Below are 27,986 nucleotides of genomic sequence, written 5' to 3' on the forward strand. Positions count from 1 at the left end.
TTTATTAATAAGAAAACATTGTTGCAGTTTTTTTCCCCTCTTTTTTTTGTATTTGTCTTAATTTTTAGTATCTTGATAATGTTTTATAAATATCTATATTTTTTCACAATTTTTTGTGACTTAAATTGAAAGCACTTATCAGGACTTCTCACTCATTTTTCAAAATAATCTGTTATTTTTGCAGGAAATAACAAAAACTGAATTTGACCTTCATGTCCTGGGATTCTATGATTTAGCCACTTTTATTGATTCTGTGCCTGATATTTTAACTCGAAGATCTCTTCCAAGCAGTAAAAAAGATTACCTGATTTATCCAGCTTGGACAATAAATGAAATGGGTAAATATTTTCCTCTTTTTTTTTTTTTTTTTTTTTTTTACGTAATAAAACTGTTATGACTAAGTGGTGAAATCTTGTTTTAAGAATCAAAATATTCCGTCAATGATCTAACTTGTAGGTGAGCCTAGTGTGTATTAAATTTGTCATTAAAAGGGAAGTATCCTCATTTTGATGTAGCTTGGTGATTTGGATTGTGGGATACAGACTTCGGAAAGTGAAAGAAGTTTATTATCTTTGTGTCTTCTTAGTGCTTTGCTGAAATAACTTGTGTTATTGAAAAATTATGCATTAGTCTGATTAATCTAATAAGAAAAAAAGTACAGAAAAAGATTTCAAAAATAGGGAAATGTTTTTAAAAAGTTAGTTGTATAATTATACGCTAGTTTTAATTTCGGATTTTTTTCTGTTTATCACGTAAACTGCTTTGCTACCAAAAAGTGTACCTTTTATTGAGAAATCATTTCCAATTTAAGTGCAGTTGATTGATAAGCATTATAGGCTAAAAGGTGTAATTTCCCTTTTTCTGTTCATTTCTTTCTCTCAATCTGACCCCCCCCCCTCCATATTCGAAGAGAATGTATTATAATCATAAAAAATTTGCATTCAAGATTTTGATGAATCTCCACATTTGAGATCTACCTGAGTCAGATAAACACAGTTTTGGAAAATCCCTGTCTGTCTGTGTCGAAGATAACAAAAAAAAAAGGCTTAAATTAGGTCAATAAAATTTGGTACAGATCTTTATATGAAATTTAGGTATTTAATTATAGGTATTTGTCGGTTTTAATGGTGAACAAAAAGCACTAAGACAAAATTTTGCCACTTTGGCGATTTCAATGATAAAACTATATATAGCATGTGATAAGCACATTCAAAATTTTTGATAATAAATAATAATTTACTTGATTATATTTTTATAATTTGATGAGATTTTTTCTTGTTGCTTCTTGGTTGCCATTAAAACAGCATTATACTGATTTCTATCAAATTTTGAGCAAAATTTGAGATTCAGAGGAAGTCTGCCCAGCAGTGTGGATATGTATTAACATAATAATTAAAAACAAAGAGAGCTAGATAGATAAAATTCAGTACATAGATTCTACATTTATTATGTAGACACCTATTAAATTTGAGCCAAGAGAGGGTCGTCTGTTGGTCTGTACTTTCAGAAACATGTAAACATGGTAATTCATAAATGTAATGATTTAAATGTACCAAATTTGGTGTGTGATTTCACAACTACAAGTGTAGTTCTGTGTTGAATATTTGTTTCAATCAGTTGTTAGAAACATGTCTAAACAACAGATTGGTTTTTCAAATATTATTAACTGCATGCCAGGGATTAATTGTCTAAAAACTCCAAGGATCACACAATAGATTCAGTAAAAATTCTAAATTCATGCCAAAAGTTTAACTATTGTGTATTAATGCCATGCAAGATGTTCTCTGGGATAACATCTTTATTAGAGAATGTATGAGAAAACTTTTGGAAGGCAACTCCCACTGATTTATTTTAAGAAAATTAATGTATTAGACTAAACATGACTCATTCATGCTTGTATTGTATTTATTTTTAGTAGTTTAGTTTTGATTAACATTTTTAATATAGGAAGACAAAGCACAAGAAATCATCTTCTCTTGAATACTTTAATATGAAGATACTTCAAAATTAACATAATTTTTTTTAAATGTATATCTGCATAAATGTTTCTCTTATAATGCTGTCAAAAAATGTATTATTCTGATATAGGATTTTCCAACAATGCAGCCATTACTCTTTCATAATGTAAATAAATGCAGTCTTCATTTTGACTATTTACTGTTATTATTTAAACATGAATCGCAGTCATGTTGTTAATTATTATAAAAAAAATTAAAAGACAAATTTAATGGGCAGTGAATCTATAGAAGAACATCTTGAAAGGTGTTGAAGAAGAAATAATGCATTCTTTCAAGACATTCAGCAGGCTTGCGTACTTGTATGTGAATTGCCAGATTAGTCCCCATAAGAAGTTGTTGAAGACAACTATCTTGGAATAATGACAGAAATTTGTGAGCTTTGTGGGGCCTATTTGTTAAAAAATGATTGGTAAGATGCATTTGTCGGCATTGTTGTGCAGTCAAGAATTGATGAAAAAGCCTTTTCACCTCTGATTCCCTTAACTACTGATTAAATATTTGCAAATATAATGCTGCATTAGCCTTTGCGTCTTTGGGGTCAGAAATAAGTATCCCTAATTTCATTCTGTGTTGAGGAAGGTGAAGACATGATAAGCAAATAAATTTAGGATTTTTTTTAATTCATAAAAATTTGCTTATTCATATATTTGCTTTTTTATATTTGTGCTAAGATGTTGCACAATGAATTGTTTACTATTAAATCCAAATAATCTGTTTTCAGGATTCTCTTAAAAAATAATCTTAACATTTTTATCTCATGTATTTTGCACTTTCATAATTTTCATTGTTATTTTGTTTTTAAAATGTTTCTTGATAAAACCATAAACTTGATTCAGTTCTGACTTGAACCTTCCAATAAACTAAATTAGGTTATAATTTGAAATAAGGCTATATAAGCAAATGAATTAAGCACAACCATAAATTTTTTTCACTTTTGCATGTGGACACACTATTTTCATTTTATCAGCCCAGTGAGTAAAGTTTATTTAGCATACCAGGGAAACCCTGGGGGTTTAGCAAATATCAACAAGCGGCAAAAACCTGTACTAAAAATTATTTTTCTTAATATTGTTGTCAAAATCTCATTGTCAGCTTCTTTTGGAGGATTTTTTGATTTAGCAAATAACAATTAATTAAGTATTTCATCTAGATATTTATCAGGAGTGGTTTCTTGAAATGCTCTGTTTTTTTGTATTGTGTAGTTAGACAAAGATATATTTTATCTTTCTTTAACCCTTTAAAGGGCCATTTTTTTCTAGTCATATTATGTTAAAATATTTTTAGGCTTGAAATTAGAATAAGAAAAGGGATTCTTTTAGCTTATTAGATAAATTTAATTTGATTAATTAATTAATTTGGTTAATTAATAATTAAGTAACAAAGCAAGACACATCATTTTGATTGAGATAAAAAACTGAAGTATCTAAATTTTTGTCTTTCTAAAAAAATTTGTCAGAACTTATGCCAACCTACAAAATTTCATACAAAGATTGATAAATTTGGTGAGAAGCATACTTCCCACGTCCCTAGAAAGGGTTAAAGTGGTTTTGGGTGGATCTTGAAATTAGTTTTAATGATTGTTGTAGTGGTGTTAAGAATGTTTGATTAAATGTGTTAATAATAGAAATAAAACCTTTTTTTTTATTTAGAATTATATTAATTTTGCATTGGGAAGTCAATATCTTACTTTTACGTATATTGAGTATATTTCATTACTTACAGAACAATTATTATAAGATTAAAAACTTTTTCTTTAGTTGGAAAAAAAAAAGCTAAAATTAACAAAACCATTTATATCCTATCAAAAAATTGACTTTGTGAAAGGAAAATTTTAGTTAAGGTATATTGGGGTTAACTTTGCTTTTAAAAAGATTGATGCGCATTGAATTCGATTCATTAATTTAGTATAGCTTTATAAACATTTTTTACATAGAAGAAAACTTAATTAAGTAGTAAAATTGTGTGTACATTTTTATATTTCTCTCAGCTTTTTCGTTGAGAATATAACAGTTATTTTATTACTGGAGTAGCAATTATTCAAGACTAGTCGCCCTTGGTAAAGAGTTGGTTTGCTGGAATTGATTGTTGCTAAAATTTTTAGTTAAATATTTTGTGTTGCTTGTCCTTGATGATTTCTTCATCAAAATATTTTTAAATTTCAAATTTGATAGATACACAGCACACACTATTTTAAAAGCCTTACACCATTCTACTCTTGTTCAGTGAATCTTCTTAACTTTCTGTCATTGCACCTAAGATATGAAATTTGATTTCAAAATCATTCATATGCTTTTCTGGGTGAAATTAAACATTTTTATTTAAGATACAAGAAGAGGAAATAGAAACATACAACATTAATGTTTTATGTATACCACAGAAAAATTTTAGTAATTTATGTAATGCATCAGAGGATTGTTCAAATTTGTCTAATTGAACAAATATTTTAGCACTATAAAATGAGAAAACTACTTTCAAGCAATAAGGACAATATATTTTCATACATTCAATTATGTTATAGAATAATACCATTTAAAAATCAAATCAGTTTTTTAAAATATTGTCATTGCTTACTTGTGCAGTTAAATCCTCAATGTAAGAAGTAATTGTAATACAAAAAGTATATTAAAAACATTCTTTTAAAACAATTTAAGAAGCATTTTAATAGTTACATATTCATAATGGAAAGATAAGAAATAACTTCATATTTACATCATCGACATTGAAGAAGAAGGCAAGCTGAAATATTAGTAGAAGTAATGAAAACGGTTTGGGTTTCACTTCAACAATGAAATATATTGTAAAATACATTATTATTATTATTATTATTTTTTCATGATTAAAAAATCGGAAGAAAAAATATATGTCAAAAGTATCATTGAAAAGATATTTTTGAATTTTAAGATGAGGTAAAAATCATTTTTGTTTTCTGTGAAATGCTTGGAAATTATTGCATAAAAAGGCAAAAATTTGCCTAATGTTTTATTAATTAACATTTCAAAACAAAAAAAAATCTTCCAGAGATGTGCAGTTGCATTCTCCAAAAAATATATGTGCCAAATTTGGTAGCTCTAAATCAAATGATCTGGAATGTAGAGTACCAAAACACACACACACACACACTTCTTTGTTAGTAGGGATTAATATATATTTAATTAATAAATTTTATCTGTGAAATGTTTAATGTGAAATTAAAACTACTGAAAATTTGCTAGAAAATTTAATAGAATAAAACTAGTCTGAATTTCAAGTACAAAAATTAATCTTGTAAATAGTGGACATGAAACAGAGAAGAAAATCTGTAATCTCATTGGAAAGCCTTATAATTGCAATGTTATATAAAAATATAGAATTACTATGTGTAAATTATGAATGACCTTAAAAAATTGTTCCTTTGTAAATAAGAAAGACGTAGAGATAAATGTGTATTTGTACTTAAAGCACATCATCCTCATTCATAAAACAGCATTTTTGAAAATTGTGGATGCATCTATTCTAAAAATTGTATGATTTAAGTTTCAAAGCAGATATTCCCTATCCCAAAATTCAGTCTATTTTCATTATAATTGTCTATTATATTCAGTCTATTTTTATTGATTGATAATTGTGAATGCTTCACTTATAAAGAGGAAAAGTGAAAAAAAAATTATGTAGCTATGCATCAATTTGATGTATGAATTTCATGTTTGCAAGTTCCATTGAATTAATTTAAATGATGATTTTGATTTTCATTAAAAATTTATGAGTTGGTTTTATTTCTTTCTTTTGATTTAAAATTAAGTTATTTTTTTTTTCATTGGACAGATCGTGAAGATCCCAAATCTGCTGCATTTGCCATTGAAATCATAATTGGTAATACTAGAAAAATTCTACAAGCTAATCAAGAAGGCATAACACTCAAAGATTTCCTGTATATTTATAGTGTAAGTATTAATCCATTGGATTCTTAATATGATAGTAATTTTTAAATACCTTTACATTTACATTTTGCATTTACATTACAAACCTTTTATTTTTTTATGGTAATAACATAAAATATTCATAATTAATTTTATGCAAATTGCACAAGAATATGGAAGACTTGTCAACTGGAAAAACCAGGAATGACTTGGGAGATTGAGGGTCATTCCTGGAATTTAAATTTAAGATGTGATATATTTTATTTTGATAATTCTTATTGGATTCGACAATTCAGTGGCCATTTTTCATCAGTCAAAAGTGATATTATTGGCAACCAATGAAAATCGATCATTTACTGATTGTTAGAAATTCAGGCTATCTAGATTTCTGCATATGCACCATGGGGCAAGATGTTTTCATTTAAATGTCTTAGAAACCAAAATTTTCTCTTTGTAGGATGGCATTTGAGAAATTCTTTCAGTTCTGAAATTCAGTAGTCATACACTTAGCTTATAATATATATGAAATACAAAAATAATTATAAATTATGCAAATGCAATAATAAATATTAAAATTAAACATATACATTAATAATATATACATTTTTCAATAAAAATTATACATTATTAAGAAACAGAAGACACCTACACTTAGAAAATGTGTGATTCTGCATTTGCTAGAAAATGCCAAATCACTAATGATTGCATGAATAAAAGATTGTAGTCTCAGCTGCCAAATATGAAACAGTACCATTTGTGATTGTCTAATGCAGAAACTCTCCCTTTTTCTAATCTTTCCCTTTTTTTTTTCTGTATAGATCATTTCAGCTAGGATTTGCAAGACTGTTTTTTTTTTCCCCAGTAGATTTCTGAATTGCAGTTTATGAGCATGTGCAAGACATCTGTAACTGTGTTAAAAAAAAGAAATATATTTCTCTGGCGGAAATAGAAATATTCAATCTGCGGTGGCAGCATCTTAACATACTTGAGTTTATTGAATGGTTTGTTTATTATTTGAGAAACTGTGAGCTTATTAAAAACAGATTAGAGAATTTATTTAAAACAATAACCTATTCAAAACCCATATTTAATATGAATTGGACAGATAAAAAAATCCTGATTTTGCTGGGTTTTAGAAGTTTTGTTGGTACAACTCACTTTGTTAGAAGATAATAGGCCTAAGTAATATGGGAAATTTATTAGTCATGCCAAAAGAAAAATATACAAGACTTTATGCCAGTTCAAAAGAGTCATCATTGATGTTAGTATATACAAGGAATAAAGAAGATGGCACATCAAATCCAAAAACATTAAATTTAATGTCTGAAAATAAGCCAATTTCAAACTTTTTTAAATTCAAGAACAATTATTTAAAGCAGAGCTTTTATGGATATTAAAACTTGTTGCGCCACTTTCATCCTTTATGCATTCAATGATATATCAGAAATATTTTAATATATGTTCACTAATAGTGAAATAGCTATTAAAAAATGTATATTAGTTTGTACAAAAATGTCGTACTTTATTTGTTAAGGATTAGCTCCATGAAACTGATGGCTGAAAAATTTGCAAAATTTGCATAAATTGTTGCCCAAATACATATATTGAATACAAAAGGAATAATTTTTTTTTTTTGAAAAGTATCTTGTTTTGTAACAATTTTTTACTGAGTAATCATTTAAATGATTTGTATAATGATAACAAAAATGTTTTGTGTTTTATTTCATCCAAATTCTTAATTTTGTATGATTTACAATTAAAGAATATGAAAGGGAATATATCCTACTCTTAATATATAAATTTTATCTTATTAAATTCTAGATAATAAATAAAAAGAAAATGTTTTTTTAATGTAAATATAATCTTTCTTTTAATATGCTATTATTTTGAATAATGTTAAATTGTAGCTTTCTTTCCTTGTTTTCTCCACTCCTTAAAATCATATTGCATTATAACTAGCATGAATGTTATTTGCGCATTTCCTTGTATCTTTAATATACGTGCACCAAAAACACTGGAAATTGTTTTTCCAGTTTTAAGGGACAACCTTGAATAAACTTACTTATCAAATAAATAAACAGGAATTGGATTTGATTAATCATTTTCCTTCCATAATTTCCACATTAATACTATTAATTTTATAAGTATGTTAAAAAGAATTATTTTATTATCTATTATAAAAATAGGATTTAAGATAAAATTTAGATTGAATGCTGGGAAAAGAAGATGTTCATCTCCATAAACTATATTCTTAAATTATGAATATTTTATTTTTCAGTTGAACTGCAGTGAACCTTTGTACTTTGTTAACCTTGGATTTGATAGCTTGGAAAATCTCTTGGTTGCTATAGCTGATCGTGTACCTCTTAAGTTTGAAGTGAAAGGAGGTATGGTTTAAATAATTTTTTATGCAGATCATGATAAAATTTACATTCTTGAATCTTCCATATTTTTATTTATTTATCACAAATGGTTTTTTTTCACTCTTTACTTATCTTAAATCATTTCTTTGATGGATATGGAAAGAATGCAACTCAAATAAAGAATTTCTTTTCATACTGAGCCAGTTGAAAAATTAATCAAACTTAAATAAAATTTAAAATATGCAGAATCTTGCATACAATTTAAATAATTTTGCTGTTAGATAGGCAGGGCTGTTGATGATATGAATAATATTGTATTTATAGTGTTATTTTTTTTTTTCATTTGTAAATCTTGTTGGCTTTAATTCCAGTATACCATTGTTATCACATCCATGTTTCAATGAGGAAAAGTTTTAAATGAATTTATAGAAATACTTGAATACTTAATATGTTTCAACAGTTTCATAGAAAACCTTTTAATATATATATGATAATTATGTGTATCTATATGTGATGTTGCATTCATCTTATTATTATTATTATTTGAAATCCTAAATGCATTATTTTCCCCCTCTAGGTGTAAAAAGTGTACATTTAGTCTCGTCTGAAGAGAAATCTACATTACAACTGCCTGGGAAATTAGAAGTAAGTATTCATTTGGTTGGTTGGCATAAAAATTGATTCAATAACAACTTTTATGAAATTCTTGAGAAGAAAATCTTACTTTTTTGAATTTATATCTTCTATTATCCTTAAAATATTCTGCTATATCTCAACAGTTGTAAAAGAAAAATAACTTGTCAAGGAATCATTAATTTATATTATTTATGCATTTTGTCTTAAAATTTTAAAGAAAGTGAATAATTTATATTAAATTCTTTTATTCATTTTATGAATAAGATGTTACTGTTGAAAAATAAATATATTTTAAAGTGTATATTTGTCTTATATTCCAATGTCAACCAGAAATGAGCACACTTCTGAATAGATTAGCTGTAGTTGCTTCTAATGGAGCTTTATAAAATGCTTATTTGCTATAATTTCAATAAAATAAACTTTCTCTATTATGATTTAATTATGTAAAAATGTTCCATTTTTTAAATATGTTTTGAGAGAAAAGAGAGAGAGAGAGAGAGATTGCTTTAATCCAAGAAACATTAATCCATTAAGATTAATTAATAAAGACATAAGGGTTTTAATCTGTTTTAGAAAGCTTTGGTTTTTCATGCAATATTTTTTTCAAATACCCCCCCCCCCCCCCTCCCCATTGAGCTATAATAAGTATTTGGAAAAAATTTGATATAGTGATTTCCATATGAAAACGTTTCATTATTATTTATTAGGAAATTGCTGAAAATCATGTACTCAAATTATTTTTATAATATTAAAAAATATTTAACCCATATTTTAAAATAGAATGTCTTTTTAAAATTGGATTTTTTTTGTTTTGTTGATAAACTGCAGAATATTATGAGGAGCAGATTAAAACCAGTAATCTTTGCACTTATTAATGAGCTCTCCTTTATCAAATCTATATTGTATTAATGTACTACAATTTAGTTGTGCATGTTGTATATATAATAAAGTTAATTAAAAAATGCATAGAATAATTAATAAAAATTAACTTTGGCAATTACATTTACTATTCTGGCTAGTATCATTTTCCGTTGAGGCAATTTTTAATACTTGTCATATTTTGGATTTAAATAAAAATGTATTTTTCATCAGTGTTCAGTTTCCCATGGCCCTTTAAAGGTTCTTGAATTTTATTTTGCTCTATTTAATTGCATATAGTTTAGTGTTTCATGAACATTCAGCCAATCCTTGAAACAAACCAAATGAATTTACACTTTCTGTTGTAAAACAAAACAAAAATCAAGGAGGGGGAGAGCCAATAAAAAAAATTTGACATGTGACTTCAATTTTAACGGACCAGTCCACTGTCAAACACATTTTATGAGACTTTTGTATTCTTTGGAAAAGTCGGATTTGACAAAGATTTTATCTAAGTTGATGAAAAGTCCATCAATAAATTGTAAATTCTTTCCATTCTTATGAAATGCAAGCATCTATAAAACACTATTTTGATAGAATTGAATAATTTTTTTAATGATACAGCTTGCAATTCAATAGATTTTAAAGTGTTTGAAATATCAAAAAATTGGAATTGACAAGTTTTCATCTAAATCTTGAAAAAGGCAAAAATCTTATATGTTATTGAAAGTAATTACGTTTCTGATGACACAATCCCATGGTCAGACATAGTTGAAAGGGAATTTTTCTTAATTTTTAAGTTGAAAAATTTTATAAATATATATATATTATTAAGCATTTGTTTCACCTGAACTGAAAAAATAAATAATAAGTAATGTTTGTTTAAATGTAAATAAAATTTTCTGAATTAGTATCTGTCTCTTGCATTCCCCTGCTCTCTACATTCTGTCAAGCTCTATTTCAAAGTAAGGTTAATAGATTCTTATGGAATGAATTTATTTTTAATGAGTTTTACTTCACCCAAATTGTGAATGTGTTTGTGAAGTCAGCACCCATTAATAGTTTCTGTGCTATTAGTGTCTAGCAATAGCTGTGTAATTGCTAGCCATAAAATCATTTGCATTGTGATCTCAAAGTTCATTTTGGGCTGCAAATATTAGCGTATTAACCGAAGATGAGCATAACAATTCTTCTTAGTGTTCTTTCTTTATGTATTTAGAAGTAGTAGGCAAGGAAGTAATTGCGCATTTAAAAGATAAGCAGTGAAAATATTTTATTTTTATTTATTATTTGCATTTCTAAAATATGAAAAAGAAGAAAGAAAAAAAAGAAGAAGAAATCTTTGAAATGTTTTTAATTTCCATCCTCTTCAACAAAGTGGGAGTCCTAGTGTTATTCCATTCTTATTTCTAATATACATATTTTTTGTGCTTTCAAATCAAAATGACTTGAAAGGCAGGAAAATACTTATTACTTTTAATGCATATATAATTTTAAAAAATAAAATGTTAATAATATAATTTTTTTTAAAAATAGGCAATGTTTTCTGTTATATTTAAAGTATACCAAAATCTTATATTTTTTCATTTAGAGCAAATATCTACATGTTTGAACAAAACTGCTAACATTTCACCTCATGAATTTTTATGTTGATTTAGGATTGCTTATTTTTATTGGATCTGATGCTACTCATATATCACTCATTACAAACTAGTAGGTTGTCTTAAGTTCTCTTTTGCAGATTTTGTATTTATGATTTTAATTCAGGATATTGCTTTCAGACTCTCCCTATCAACGCTGTCTCTCCATTCAAGCAATTTACTCAACAGACACTTCCTGCTGAAATGGATTTGAATCAATTCTTCCCTGTATTTGTCTCTTCAGTTAACAATGTAGATCATATTTATATTCAGCTTTTAGGTGAAGATACTAGTGATGTACTTATCAAGAAATATGAAGATTTGGAGTTAGTATTTCTTTCTTGAGTTGTATTTTTAATTGTATGCTAATGATATCCATAATAAGTTTTGAAAGAAATGCTTTTATATAGATATTCTCACCTCCAAGATTTCTTTTAATTAAGAAATAAAACTTTCTAATCAGTTTTCTATTATACATCAAAAGTTACTGCTGAAGTAATTTTGCCAAGAGAGTAATTGTTTTGAAAGGATATCAATTCTTAATGATATCAATGAGATAGGACATTTTTTTTTAATTTCAATATTTCTGGTTTCTTTTCAATAGAAAAGATCATGGGCTAATAAAAAATATTTTATCTTGGCTATAAACTATATTACAGGCTTGCTAAAGCGCCAGGAGAATACAGAGAATTTAAAAATCAAATAAAAAAAAATGGGCAAATGCAGGAAAATTTGAAAATTTCCATAAAAATCAGAAAAATACAGTGAATCAGTGAATTTCAAGTTTCTGAGTTCCTTTTATTATTTTTTCCCCCACCTAAAAAATAAATCTCTGATCAGTGCAAGAATAAAATATTGTAGCCATAGCACTAAAAATGGAATAACTGTGTGATCACGGAAATTTGGATCGCCCCCCCCTTTTTTCTGTATAGATAAGACTAATTGTGATTTAAGAGACTGTTATTCTCTTTCTACAAGATTCTTGAAGTGTAGCTAATGAGAATGCACGAAACTGCCATAATTGCATGAAAGTATAGAATAAATTTCTCTGGTGGGAATAGCAACATTCATCTGTGGCAGCATCACTGTGGTGTTTAGTCACTCTCATGTAAATTTATGGAATGGTTTGTATATTATTTGAGAAATTGTGAGCTTATTCATAGTAGAATAGATAATTTTTATAAAGCAATGAGCTACTCAAAATCTGTATTTAATGCAGATTGGACGGATAAAAATATGAATCCGGACTTTGCTGAATGGGTTAGAGAAGTTCTGCAAATCTGTTTGCTTGTGTACTGCTGGCTTTGTAAGAAGATAATAAGCTTAAGTAATATGGGAAAACAAATAATAGTCATGTCAAAAACGAAAAACACAAAATTGCATGCCAGTTCCAAAAAGTCAAAATTTGGTTTAGTATCTAAAAGGAATACAGGGGATATATGCTGTCTGAAAATAACAAATTTGATGCCCGAAAATAAGTCAATTTCAAACTTTTTAGTTCAAGAACAATCATTTCAATGATATATTGAAAATATTTTCAGATATGTTCACTGATAGTGAAATAGCCAAAAAAGTATACTGTAGGTCATACAAAAATGTACATTATTTATTAAGAATTAGCACCTTTTTTTCCCCCATCTCTTAAAAAGCATCAAGCAAGAAAAAATTTGTTATATTCTTTGATGAAGTTTTGAATTGTATTTGACAAAAATGCCAAATGGGTCTTATTGTAAAATATTTGTGTGAATCAACCAATAGCCTCCACAAGATATAGGAATTCAATAATTTTAAAGTACACCACTGCTTAAAAATTGTTTGAGAATTTTAAAAGAAGTTATATCAAGTTTGAATATACAATTCCTTTTACAAATTAGATGGACTAAATGTAAAATTAAAAATTTTAAAACATGTTGAATAAGAATTTCTGAATGAAAATGACCGTAAAATTTTAAATTTTGATACTTATAAACTACATATAATCCATTGAGCATTTCAGTATGAATATTATAAGAGCAATATCTGGGGGCACGGTAGTGCCCCCGCCAAGTCGAGCAAAAACAAGCGGCACGGCCGTACTATCCTTTTCTCGAAGCAGTTCAGGTTATTTTCAACCCCCTATAACTTCGTTGTGGATAAAACTAGAAGCCTGAATTTTCAGTAACCAAGCAGGCATTATATAAACACGGTATATTTCAAATTTCATTAAATTTGAACCAGTAGTTTAAGAATTATAACTAGTCAAAGTTTGTGAATTTTGTCACTGACTGACTGACTGACAGATCATCAAAACTCTAAGGCACTTCTAGCAGACATAGAAGCTTCAAATTTAGAATACAATTAGTGTTTAGTGTATAAATCAAGGAAAAACTAAAATATCCATGTAATAATGGACGGATCGATAAATTTTTCGAAGTTTCGAGCATTATCCATTTTGTCGGCAAATTCGTCGCCAAATGGTCGCCAAGTTTGTCACCAAGCTCTCGTATCACTGGCTCGGCATCCGGCAGCATCCAATACAGATTACTATAAAACGGTCTTTCATATGATGACAGTATTCTCGCTGGGAAAAATTAATTAAATCTCAAAATTACAGGTTTCTAACAATATCTAATTTGAAATAATTCAATTTGAAGCTGTGGAAGCTGCAAACGCAATGGGTGACTTTCAGAAAATCAAAAAAGAGTCTTCGATATGATCACAAATAAAATGGACACAACCGATAATAACGCTGACGTTTTACGCTGTTTTGTGAGTGGAACTGGTGGCACTGGAAAGAGCTTTTTAATAAAAACTCTGAAAATTTGGGTTAAGACTTATTTAAACAAAAAAAGTGGCAGTTAGTACTCCAACAGGAATAGCTGACTATACATAGAATAGATTGACTATACATAGACTATTGCAACTGCCTGTAAAACACAAGCAAATACCGAAGTACAAACAACTTTCTGATGAAGTGCTCCTTCTGAGATCAGATTTGAAAGAAGTAGTGTTGTTTATAATAGACGAAGTGTCGATGATATCCAATGTTTAACATATATTTACTTACGCTTATCTGAAATATTCGACACAAGAGACGATCAGAATGGGTAGTTTGGAAAAAAACATCTTGTAGTTTTCGGAGATCTCTTACATCGTCCGCCGGTAAGAGAAAAGTCACATTTTGAAAAACTCTCAACTGCTGAAACTAACAAGTTATTAGGTTCCCTCAGTGTACCGAATCTGTGGACTGAACTGTTCATATATGATGAACTTACAATTAACATGCGACAGCTCAATGATTTTGACTTTGTTGAAATGCTAAATAGAATAAGATTAGGTGTGACTACACAAAAAGACCGCGACTTACTCTCGACTAGATTAATAACTCTCAAATCCAATTCAAATGAAAACAGATTAATTGAAATAATTGAACCCCTCTTGAAACTTCCTGATGATATCGTTTGCTTATTATCTACAAAAAACCTGTGTCAACAATTAAATACTGCAATGCTTAAATCTCTTCTACATCCCAAAATAAAACTTACAGCTGTAGATAGCATAAATTTCCCCATATACCTAACAAAAAGAGCTCGTGAATGCATAAAAAAAATATGAAGACAATGCTTCTATGACTGCAGGCCTGGAAGAGAAAATAATTATAAAAATAGGAGCAAAAGTCATGTTAAGGCGAAATATTGACGTGAGTCTTGGTTTAGTTAATGATTCTATCGGTATAGTGCAAAGAGTAAAGGTTGATCAGAAAAATACAAAAAATAATTAAGAAAATATACATTGCATTTAATAAAGAACATGTTTACGAGCTTAGTCCGGTCAAAACTAAATTTGAAATTATTAATAGACCTTATGTTCATCGCGAACCGTTTCCCATATGTATAGCCTATGCTATAACTATACACAAAAGTCACGGTCTGAGTCTAAATAATGCACTGATGGATATTGGTTCTGCAGCGTTCACATCCGGTCAAGCTTACGTGGCACTTCCGAGAGTTACAAGTCTGGACGGCTTACATCTAATAAATGTCGACTTTGCAAGTATTAAAGCGCAAGAATCCTCAATTTGTGAATACAACAGACTAAGAAGCATTTACCGTCCAGACTTGTCAAAAATTGTGACATCAAAGCTTACGAGAAAAGCCCATAGAGACAGAGACTGGGCTTTGAGAAAAACTGTGGCTGAATCTCAAGAAGTAGTACCGGAAAAGAAAAAGGGGAAGACTACATACAAAAATAAGAAAAGGACTATCTACAAAAAGAAATGAGATGCCATCAAAAACATAACTTGTAAAAAAAACCAAGTCTCGCAACTCAGCTCTTCTATCGTAAAAAGTTGTGAGATCCATGTAATACCAAGTCGGTCTATTTATTCAGTCCCTACTTAAGGGTCCTTCTGTCTTAAGTTATTACGTAATTAGCTAACCTAACAACATCTTATGGCGACCATATCAATATTAAAAATCTTTTATGGTTTAAATAAATAGATTGACTTGGCAATCGCACTAAACAATCTAATTTAATATAATATGTTAATGTAAAGATACATTGTGTTTTCATGCGATGGCCAAGTCAATCTATTTATTTAAACCACAAAAGATTTTTTATATTGATATGGTCACTATAAGATGTTGTTAGGTTAGCTAATTACGTAATAACTTAAGACAGAAGGACCCTTAAGTAGGGACTGAATAAATAGACCGACTTGGTATTACATGGATCTCACAACTTTTTACGATAGAAGAGCTGAGTTGCGAGACTTGGTTTTTTTACAAGTTATGTTTTTGATGGCATATAGAATAGTCCAGTTAGATATGCTGATTTGCTGATTCTCCTGAATTTTCATTGAAGGTTTGTTCTAAAAATATTAGTGTTTGCAAAAGTATTCTAAAGATTTTCATAACATAAAGGACATGGATTTCAGTGGGGGGATGGGGACTTTTCCTGAATCTGCCACAAATGTTAATATTATAAATGCATGTCAGGATAAATTGAATCTAAAATTAGCTTATATCATATTTGCTAGTATTCTTCAGACATTTCTTTAAAAAATTCAGATATCTGAATCAATGGCACTTTTCTTTTATGAAAATCTTTTCAATTTGGTAAATAGTGAATGAAAACCATTATCAAAAGAAGCCAAATCGTAAAAGGAAAAACATTTGATACTTATTTTTGATAGAGCTTTGATGATCCTAAAAAAATCTAAGGCTGAGAAAAAATACCAATATTGGAATAGTGACAAGTTACTTGATTATTAGTTGAACTACTGGAACTGAAAGAAAAAAAACAACAAAAAAAAGAGGTTTTCTAGCAGAGTGTTTTATACTTGGGAAGAATTCTATAACAAATATTTTAATGCATGTTCAAAAATTTTATTGTTTTAAAAACTGCATCTTGTTTAAATCCTTACTTATTGAAGAATTTTGCTTTTTCTATTCACTAAAACTGTGTGGTATTGTTATTCCATTATTTCTAGCACATGAGTGCTGTTCGCACAATTCTTCTTTTAATGCATATACACGCAGGGAATTTTTTGTCTTCAGATTTTAGTGGCAATCCTGATGGTAAAAAAATTTTCTTTTAGCAGTTAAAAATTAATACAGAAAGCAGGTATGCATTCAGGAAGCAGGAAATTGAAACTGTAACTCACTATTTTTAAGGATATTATTTTTATTTTCCATTCAAAAATATTAAAATAAGAAATGTAATTTTTTTTTTCTGTGCCAAGATTTTTTTGTCTAATCCATACCAACACAATATAGCTAACCAAATGGAAAGATAGAAAACAGGGAAAAGAGAGAGTGTGAGGAATATTCTGGGCTCAAACTGTTTTTGAGAGGAATTTGCAACACGAGAAATAAATACAGCTTTTCTGCAAGTAGTAATTTTATAGAGACTTGAATTTTGAAAACTTGTTTTAAAAAAATAGTGTTAATTTCAAAATTTTTATTTTTTGCTGTAAAAGCCCAAATGCTTTCTTATATGGTTAGTAACAATACACATTCGTTTTTTGTAGTTATTGTTGAATTGTATTAGTTAAAAGGTCCAACAGTGTCAGATGTCTTCTAAAAATTTATTTGTGAAAGGCACCTGTTGTACTGAACCAATTTTTTCCCCATCTTTTTTATTAAGTTTACATGCAGTACAATGTTTAACTAATTCAGAAATGTCATAAATAATACTAAGCCCATAGTGTGAAGGGGTAATTGAACTAAACATTTTTTTTGAACACCAAAATGACCAAATTGATAATAAGTTTGATTTAATAATTTTTTTGGTGAAGGGGGAAAACTGTTTGATGCTAATTTTTCTTTTTAATTACAATGACATCTTTGACTTCATGATGATCACATAAATTATCATTCTTTTGTTGAATTTTGATTTATTAATATCAAATAATTGAATTGAATGTTGAAGTCAAGAAACTAAGTGTCTGGATTACATATCTGCTTCATTATTAATAGTCTTTTCGGCATTTAATTTCTTAGTAAACATACTTAACTTTAGGGACCAGTTAAATAATCTCTTAAGTTTATAGCATTTTTATGCCAAATCAGAGAACCACAAGTTTAGAAAGAATGATAAATTTTAGAGCATGAAAGGGTAATAGTAATATTTATCTAAAACATCAATTATGGTAAAATATTTTAATTCTATAATTGCACAATTGACTAAACATGTTACTTTAATGTTCTCTTAGTTCTAGATTTCTTAATGTTCTGGAATGATAGGCTATTAGGTGTGTCACATTATAGGATCAGGTTGTTGCAATAAGCTTCAGCACTGTTTTGTGATGCATCAGCAAAAATTTTGCAAGTTACATTAGGTTACATAATTTTCAAACAGGTTTTTTTCTTTTAACCTTCTAGTTCCCATTATGAGTCAAACAGCCCATCATATGAAATGCCATATGTTTGTCCTTGCCCCTTTTAATGAAAGTCAGAGTCGGACCCCTTTTTAATGAGTCAAGGTACAGAGCAATCTTATCTTTTTGAGAATGGTTACTTCTCCTTTGTTTTATTTCCATGAAAAATAAGGAGTAACTGGCGGTAGAGCAACAGGAAGGCCCTTCTGTTGATTGAGCATCTGCATTTAAATATGTATTTACGATTTCATAATGTCTTCTGAGGGCTAAAGGGATCCTTAGTCTTCAGAAGACATTCATAAAAAAAAAATGCAATGATTGCTGAATAACTGTACATACTGGAACACTAAGTCATTTTTTTTTTTTTTTTTCAGTTCTGATGGCTTCTAAGAATAACAAAAAAATAAGTTATTTTAAAAGTGAATTAAAAAAGAGAGGGAGAGAGAGAGAGAGAAACAGATGTGTAAAATGAGATTTTTTTGACATTGTAGTGAAATAATTAACATAAAAAATCAATGTACTTAATGGTGTTATGAGTGGAAATTTTATTTTAAATCCATATTAAAATAACTAGGATTTTGCAGATGCAACATTTTGATTCTGTGAAAAAAATATTTGCCTACACTTCCCAAAAATCACCATGAAACTGGAACTCGAATGATTGAGAAATTATTTTTAAATTTGTATTAAATAGAAATTATTACACATATATGTTTTTATTTGGAATAATTTATTTTTATTTAAAAAAATTATGCATTTATGGGACTAAATATAAAATGTATTTTTGATTTGGTTTGTGGGAATAATCTCCAATTCTTTTATTTTAGATAAAATATATTAATATATGTTTATTTGCAAATATTATCAAAATAAAACTATAAAATGACTTTAAGATTAGATGTTTTCAGAAATATTCTGTGTTTAACATAAATCTTAAGCTTATATGCAATCTTTGATTTTTGTAATGAATTCTTTTTCATAAGAGCATGATTTTTATGATGAATTATCAGTATTATTATTCAGAATTATATTTATTTATTTATTAGTTTGATTATTTCTTTCCTAATTCTAATTGTCATTTTTTGCTCCTCTATTGGAAATGGATTATCTAACCTATCCTTTTCAATTTATTGGTAGGTGTTTTTTTTTAATAGCTATGCAATCAACTATATTTAAATATTCATTAACATTTTGATGATGAATGGTGGAATCTCAAAATATTCATACAGAATTCTGTTGGAAAAAGAGGTTTGTTCAGATCGAGTTACTTTCAGCTGGCCATGGTAAATTGAACTGCTCTTATGTTTTCATTTGTAATGAATCCAGCCTTCACACATGGTGTGATATTAGTGATATTAAAAACGAATGAATAAAACACCATGGTGATTGTAGAAAAGATAAATTATTTCCATAGTGATAGGATATCCTAATGATATAATTGTTGAGGATTTGTACCAAACTAAGGCAAAATACATAATTCTATTGATTCAATGCCAGTTGGACCTTTTAAACAGTGTTTTCTCTACATAATAAATTATTTCTTTCGCCAGGAGATTTTATTCTTCTTCCCAAAGTAAAGACTATTTGATGAAAGATTTTCACATTGCTGCTGGATCTATTGGTGTTGCCCTGTGGCCTGTAGATATGCACTGGTATAGAATCAGAATTATGTCTGTGGTATCTTCTGAAACTGTTCAAGTAAGAATGATTGATTGGGATTTTTCTAAAAATTAATCTTTGTGATTTTTTTGATGAATTGATTGAAAAAAAAAAAGAGAGGGAATTGTTAGATAAAGATAAAATTGCTAAGAATAAAGATAAAATTGAAACGCAGCCTTCATTAAAGCAAATACTTTAAATACATGTTGTGAAGAAAATAATACATAATGTAATTTCACAATGCAGCTAACATGTAAATTATTCATATTATATTAATTTTGAAAAAAATTCAGTAAAATTAAATGTATTATTCTGTTTCTCAAAGCATATAAAAAAGAAAATGTTATTTCTCTAATTAAATGTTTAGTTCATGGATAACATTGTTTTTATGAAGACCACTTTGTTTATATAAAATGAAATACATTATAAAATTTAATATATATATAATTTATAGCATTATGCATTATTTTCTGATGTTCAAAAAATATTTTTATATTTCTCTGCCATAATAAGTATAAAATTAGCAGGTTAAAAATAATACCTTCATTGAAATTAAAATAGCATTTTACATAATTCTAATTGCAATATAATTACTAATAATTAATTACATAATTTTGTTTTGTTAATTAAAAACATCATTATTTTGCAAACAATTCTTTTTTTTTAGGTGTTTTATGTAGACTATGGCACTATTGAAATCATTTCTAAGAATTTACTGAGATATATTAGGTAATGTTGAATCACATGTTTTGAAATATTTTCTCAAATTATTATTTTATTATTTTTACAAGTGCTTCAATATTGTTTCAAATGTGCAATAGTTTAAATATCAATAATATATCTGTTGTTACTTTCTTTTATTTTTCATTTTCATCTAAAATGTCTTTTGTTACATTCAGTGACCTGTGTTCCACTCTTCTGCTAAATTTGTATTATGTGATCATTTATTATGTAAAAAGAATAAATGGAAAATTCAAGTGACTTACTTAATATTTCTGTATTAATGAAAATAGAATTTTTTTGAGGGATAAGAGGGGGAGGGGCATGATTATTTCCAAAGGTAAGAATAAAAAATATCTGTCATTTATAGAACCGTCTTTCAAATTCTTCAATATTTCTATGCAGAAATTTTTAGAAATTCATTTAGATTTAAAACAGTGACAATAAAAATTTATTACAATAATAAGGATTCATTCTCAAATATATATATGTAACATATTTTGACTGAAGTAGAATGCAGGTTCGAAACAGTGAAGAGACTTGGTATTTTAAATTTCGTTTTTATTCTATTCCGAGTGGCAGACATGATTTTATTCAAGAAAACGCAGCGTGGCACAAAGCAAAAGTAAAATGAGCGAAAAAAAAGGGACGAACCGATGATGACTTGCCTTATATAGTATAGGATTTCCGGCCACACACCGAGGGAATGACCTTTTCAAGGGTACCGAAGTATCACTCTCATTTGAAACGTAGCTCTCGATGGCACATTATTTTTACTAAGGAAAAATACTGAAAGTGGAATTGGATCACGAAATAAGAGAATATTTTAGAATGAAGTTAGGAAGGGTTAAATTAAGGTAAAGTTTTGGAAATTAATTTGGATTAAATTAAGAGTTTAAAATATCATTACACACACACACACACACACACATATATATATATTAGTGTCTTATTTATCATTAACTGAAGTGTCATTTTGTAATTTATTTTTATATTGGGGGGGGGGAAAGAATTATCAGAAACTTTTATGTGGTAGGGTGAGTCTTTTTAACATCTCTATATTGGAAAAATATTGTGAATAAAAAAGTTATTAAAGTTAGCTTTGGGAGGGTTTTTTAAGATGCAAAATATATTTGGGATATGAAGATGAATTAGAATTTTGCAACTGAGTTAAGATGAAATATTTAGATTTAAAATGTTATTTCTATATTAAAAATAACTTTTTAAACTTTGAATTAGTTATTAATATAACAAATATTTACATAGAAATTTAGGAAGGGATATTTCAGATTATAGATACATCTTTTTGGTATAGTTATTTAATTCTTAAGCAATTCTTTCACATCAAATGGAAGTCATGCACATTACTGTTATTATCTACATTATTTTTCCGTTTTTCTGAAAATGTGATTCAAGCTTTATATATAATATTAATGTTTCAGGGAAGAATTTTTTGATTTCCCAACTCAAGCGATAAAAGCTTCTTTAGCTTATGTGAAGCCATCCTTAACAGTAAGTACTTTGAAAAAGTAAATAAATATCCTTTTAATTTTTATTTGGACTTGTTATAAAATGTTTTATATGTTACTTTTTTTCCCCCCAGGATAGTAAACGGAACTCAGTTGCAAAAGCTAGAATTTTGGAATTGTGTACTGATATAACTGTCATGGCTAAAATACATCATATAAAAGTATGTATTTACTACAAATATTGTCTTCTATTCTATGTAAATTATTTGGGAAATGCCCCATCATTATGTTTACATCAATGATTTTCATTTTCCATTCTCAAATATCTTTTGTTTTCCATCTTGCATACCAAATTATTCCAAGTTTTGAGAAGCCTGATTGAAAACAGTGAAAAAGTAAATGTAATTCACAAAAAATAGTTACAAATTTCATATGAATTGAGTGAAAAGCAAGAAAATACAAAGCATAACAAATATCTGTAATTTTCTATTCAAATGATGTGTAATTTCGAATCTTCACAAATTATCTGACCAAACATTATAAGAGTAAGAAGAAGATGATTATCTTTTTATGGAAAAGTATACAATGTGATTGGATGACTTGTTACTGGTTTTTAGTTTTCAAGAAGGAAGTAATTTTCCTCATGATGGAAAATTTTCAGTATTATTAGATTAGTTATCACTAAAGCCTCATATTCATTATTTCTTTAAATGAATGCTAAAAGGATAAAATGCTTTTGATAAAATGGAAGTATTCAGTAATTCAATACCCCTCAGTCTTTCATAGCTTATTTTAACCTATTTCTGTCAGTCATGAATTCTCCTTTTAGTCATATAAGAATTTTCTTAAAAGATATTTTTCTTCCTTTGCCCCCCCCCCCTTTTTTAATCTAATGACTGTTCTGCAAGTAACTTATATAATTTTAGCAACACATCAGGCTTATTTTAATGTGTATAATTTGTTATTTATCTTACAGGGAAATTATTTAAGATTAACACTTTTGTTTTTGTCAAATGTTTCCACCTGAAGTGTTCATTATTTTGATCCTTTTAATTTTCATTTTTGAAAAATGCAGTTTTAATTTTGATATAATAAAACATTTTGTCATATAATTAAATCTTTAAAAATCCTAGAATTATTATTAGAGAATGAAATGTGCAAATAAATATACTTTAAGCTAATAATGCATATTTACTCACACATTTTCTTTGAATAATTAATAATAAAAATAAAATTTTAAAATGCTTTTATTTGTATTCTGGAAAGTTGAAAATATTGGTGTAAGGTTGAAATTTATGGAAACATGAGGTATTAATACACATACTCTTGTTTATTTTAATCACCTCATTGTATTAATTTTTTTCCAGTGTTTTGAAATTTTCTGGGATTTTTGTCATGACTTATTTTTCATATTATTTTGGTTGCAGTGCTTCATAACTTCTTTCTGTACTGACTCTAAGAATTTTCATTAAGAAAAATTATTATACTTTTCAGGCATTACTGTATTTTGTAGTTAATTATTATAATAATTAATTTATTATAAATATCTTTTCAAATTCCCTGTCAAATAGCCCTCTGTTAAATGCAATGAAAATTAAGGTAAAATCAATTGAGAATTGATATCTGAAAATGTTGAATTATTGTACTGTTATCTAAAATATGAAAGAAAATTCAATTTTAGAAAGGAATCAAACCAAATAAAGCATGTAAAAAAAGTTATTTGGTGGAATATTAATTTAATAAATAGAATGTTAATTAATTTAATGAATATAATGTTTATAATAATTTCACTAGATATAATAGTTCAATGTGTGGGTTTTAATTGATTCTCACCTTGAGTTATCACAATTTATAAATATCCTTTAAAAGAAAGAACTCTGTATTCTTTTGTTAATGAAATCATTTACCAGGTTTTATTTTAATAGCAGGATGGCTTGCTTTCTTTAGTGCTTTGTGATACTAATGGTAAAGAGGATGTGTACATCAATGATGTTCTTTTGATGGAAAACTTAGCTTGTTCATCTTCTGATAATGATAACAATTCTCAACTCAGAGGCCCTCAAGAATCTGCTCAGTGTCTTCCTGAAATACCACCACCTACTCTGCCTGCGATTCAAGTGAGAATTGAAATCTTGTTCTATATAATTTTAATTGCCAAAATATTCCATGAATAGTTTTCTGCACAACATTTTAAAAATTGATTTGATGTAATGTAAATGAAACACTGTTAGCAGATAATTTCATTTAATTGAAAAAAGATATATTGGCAAAAGTTGTTCCAATTAAATAAATTATATGCAAAATCAAACAATCATTTTATAGATTATTGAACATAAATGTAAGTTATAAAAAATTAATGGTGGTTTTGGTGCATCACCTATGAATTAAAAAAAAAAAATGTTTGTTTATAAGATATGTTTATAAAAAAAAATGTAATGATAAATGGAACCTTTTGCATTTCCCACAAGAGGCGAGTGAGGATTGATTAGCAAGATCTAATGAACGGTTTGAAAAAACAAAAATGTGTCCTCCATCCATGTAGCAACATCTTCAAAATCAAGTGAACTTCTTATATTTGGTAAGGCCTCTAGTGCTGTTCTGATTAAGGAGAATTTTACTACAAATGAGTAACTACGCCAGTTAACTGATGTTCTAAATAAGCAGAATTGACTTTATTTCAAATAATTCACTAGTTTCAAAATGTGCCCATTCTGTCAGATTTAGCATTGTTGGAAAAAACTGAAAACTATTTGACTGTAAATATAATTTTTTTTAACTCAAATCAAATCACTTTGTCTCTTAATCTTTTGGCTTCTGTAATTTTTTTCAATGAAAATTATTTCTTACCTTAATTCAATTAAATTCATTTTTTCTCAGATACTGCTTTAGTCGTAAGTTTATATTGCTGAATTTCATAACTGCTTCTGTAGTGTTACTACTTTTTTATTACTTATTATACTCTTTAGAGGTTACTTATATATTTTGTCTCAATTAACGCTCAAAGTAAATGATAACTGGTGTATTCTAATGTATAAACACCTTTCTGCTTGACTTTTTAATCTTTTGCGTCTTTAAAATGTATTTGAAGATGGGGTGCTTAATAGCTGAATGACATTTTCATAACTGCATAAATTGTAAGTTTTGTCCTTCATTCTATCACTTTTATTCAACTGCCCATAAAATCTTTTTGCAATTTTGAATGCTAGTAATATTATAAATATATGAATAAAAATTATATAGAAAAAGAAATATATATAGCTTTTTTTTTTAACACTTTTTTTCTTTTGAAATTCACTCCCCAAAAATTTCAGGACCAGTGTTGATTGATGTTTCATTAAAAGAGTAAATAAAGTATGATCTGTTTTGCTTTGAGTTTTTTATCTTCTTGCATGTTTATTCCTATGAAATAGAATCTTCTTATCTTCATTTATGTGCTGAGCTATTTTAGTGCATCAACCATGGTCTATGTTGACACAAAATATTGTACAATATCTTCTTGGTTTATTCGATGTTTTGAAAACTAGATATTATTGTGAAGTTATCCCAAAAATGTGACAGCATGTTAAATTTACTATTATTTTGTGTGAAATAAATTGTTGGGAAATATGCTTAGAATATTTTTTAAAGTTGATTTTAAAAAATGGAAATTTATATACTAAACAAATTGGTATCAATTGGCATTTGTTTTAATTTTAAGATGATGTAAAAATTATTTTTTCAAAATTTTTTATATAGTATTTTTTTTTAATGTTGTGCTTCATTTTTAATTAATTAAAATTTCCAAAAAATTTATCTGAGATGTTCATTTCTCTTTTCAAAGTATACATGCACTACGTTTAGTAACACTGGATAGGGAAAGCATGCCTGTAAAGTACTCAAAGATGCACAAGTGCTCATTCATTTTATTTTATTTTTTCTTTATAGTTGCCTTTGGTGACCAGCAGGTTCGCCGGAGATATTGGTTGTCTTTAATTTCATTTAAATCGTTTGAATATTATTTTATCCGTGATACCCTGGAATTGCCAGACATTAAAGACATGTTACTTCAATTGTATTACATATGGTAGGCTCATGAACCTTTCTAATGGAAACCAGTCCCATGTCATCATGATACTATTAAAAATGGGAATTTGTGGTTCATCTATCTTGTAAATTTCATGCTCTGATAATTTTAGTTTTTCTAAATGTCATGTAAGCTACACAGATATTAAATGGAATCCTTCCTTAACTTTCAACAATGGAAGAAAATCGTGTGATCAGCAAGTTGATGAAAACATTAAAAATAGTTTGAATTTCAGGATAACAGTATAATCTGTTGTTAGAGATTAGGCAAAAAAATAATTTTGAAAAATTGCTAAAATTCAACAGAAAATTGTTTGACTATTAAATTGGTGTCATTAAAAGGCTAGTTTTTTAAGATATTGCAGTGATATAAAATTCTTTTTTTTTTTTACGGTAATATTTTCGGAAGTTACTGTGAAAAAATGCTGGAATTTCGCTTAATTTTTAATTAAAATTTTTTTAAACTCATTCTGAGGTGCACATTTCTATTTTCCATGGTATACATGTGCCGAACTAGATAATATAGATTAAATAATCTGGACTATAAAGCACCAACATATGCGTGCACACATACATTCGTTTTTATTATTAATATAGATAATTTATCTGGAAAACAGATTTTTCTGTGTTGATTTGTAATAAATTGTGTTTTAAAAATTTCTATACATGGAGAGTGTATGTTCTCTTTAATGTTGCTCAATTTGTCTTGTGTTATATTTGAAAATCATCTGATAATTTTTTTAAAATTATTTGAGAAGACTTTGAGTGAAATATAATTTTATATACTCTGAAGTATAATTAAATATATTGTTATATATCTAATGAAATAATGCAGTGGTTTGGTTTAACAGTTCAAGGTTTCTGCAGGTTGTAATTTATGATATGGTTAATGGCTTAAAACTAATTTAAAACAATATTTTTATTGTTGTAAGTTTTTATATGATTTGAAATCTATTAAGAATACTAAAATGACTAGAGATTATGCATATTTAATCAGATTTAACATTAGATTGCAAAATAGTAAGTAACTTATAAATATTATGATTGGTATTCTGATTCTTACAGTGTAGATTGAGAATGATATTATTAATATAAATTGTGCATGTTTTAAATATTAATATATTTTTTATTTTTATTACATTTCTGCATTAGTTATTGCTTATATTTACATTTCCTTTATACATCATTCATCTCATTCCCTACTCCTACTCAAGGGGGGGGGAGAAAAAATTAATGATTCTCTGATGTTTATATGTACAGTTATTTTTATTTTCTGTGTGAATGAATGAAAATGCGTATTTTCTCTTTTTACAGGCAACCGATCCCACACAAGTTATTGGAATGCTTTTGCAGGCCTATTCTTCTCTGGCTGCATCCAAGACTTCACCAGTTGCCCCTTCTAACTTTCCAATGGATTCTACTGCCATCACTGCTGCTATAGCTCAGGCTGCTCAGAACCTCTCCCAAAACTCATCTGCATCTGGTGTAGATTTTTCTAAACTGTTTCAGGCTCCTTCTACGCACATTGTCCCCCCCATTCCATGTCCCAAACCTTCAGTTACTGATAGTTGGCAGCATCCGTCAACAGTATTGTCTCATCCTTCTTCTGAAGAAACTGCCTCTTGTTCCCTACCTTCTGAAGAGAAGTAAGTTCTTTGTGTGCTTTGTTTTGTTTATAGTTCAAACGTAATTTTTTCCTTTAAGGATAATTTTCATTCTTTTGCTACAATCAGGCCATCAGTTACTACTTTGCTGTAGAACTTTCACATTATTTCACTAATTAATGGCTTTATGTGCTTACATATC

General features: G+C 27.8%; 1 protein-coding gene across 2 annotated transcripts in view; it reads left to right on the plus strand.

Annotated features, from left to right (window-relative positions):
• LOC129988439 (tudor domain-containing protein 5-like) overlaps positions 1–27,986 on the plus strand; it is a 55,050-nt gene that overhangs the window by 16,448 nt on the left and 10,616 nt on the right. The window contains exons 7-17 of one of the 2 annotated variants that reach the window (XM_056096666.1): positions 185–338; positions 5,820–5,938; positions 8,193–8,301; positions 8,855–8,922; positions 11,553–11,737; positions 19,821–19,968; positions 20,597–20,658; positions 22,092–22,161; positions 22,253–22,339; positions 24,044–24,235; positions 27,495–27,826. In XM_056096666.1, the coding sequence (XP_055952641.1) occupies positions 185–338; positions 5,820–5,938; positions 8,193–8,301; positions 8,855–8,922; positions 11,553–11,737; positions 19,821–19,968; positions 20,597–20,658; positions 22,092–22,161; positions 22,253–22,339; positions 24,044–24,235; positions 27,495–27,826 (1,526 nt within the window). The remainder of the gene's footprint in view (positions 1–184; positions 339–5,819; positions 5,939–8,192; positions 8,302–8,854; positions 8,923–11,552; positions 11,738–19,820; positions 19,969–20,596; positions 20,659–22,091; positions 22,162–22,252; positions 22,340–24,043; positions 24,236–27,494; positions 27,827–27,986) is intronic. The other variant, XM_056096667.1, reaches the window with a different exon arrangement.

The sequence above is a fragment of the Argiope bruennichi genome, chromosome 10 (genome assembly GCF_947563725.1).
Source record: "Argiope bruennichi chromosome 10, qqArgBrue1.1, whole genome shotgun sequence".
Lineage (NCBI taxonomy): Eukaryota > Metazoa > Arthropoda > Arachnida > Araneae > Araneidae > Argiope > Argiope bruennichi.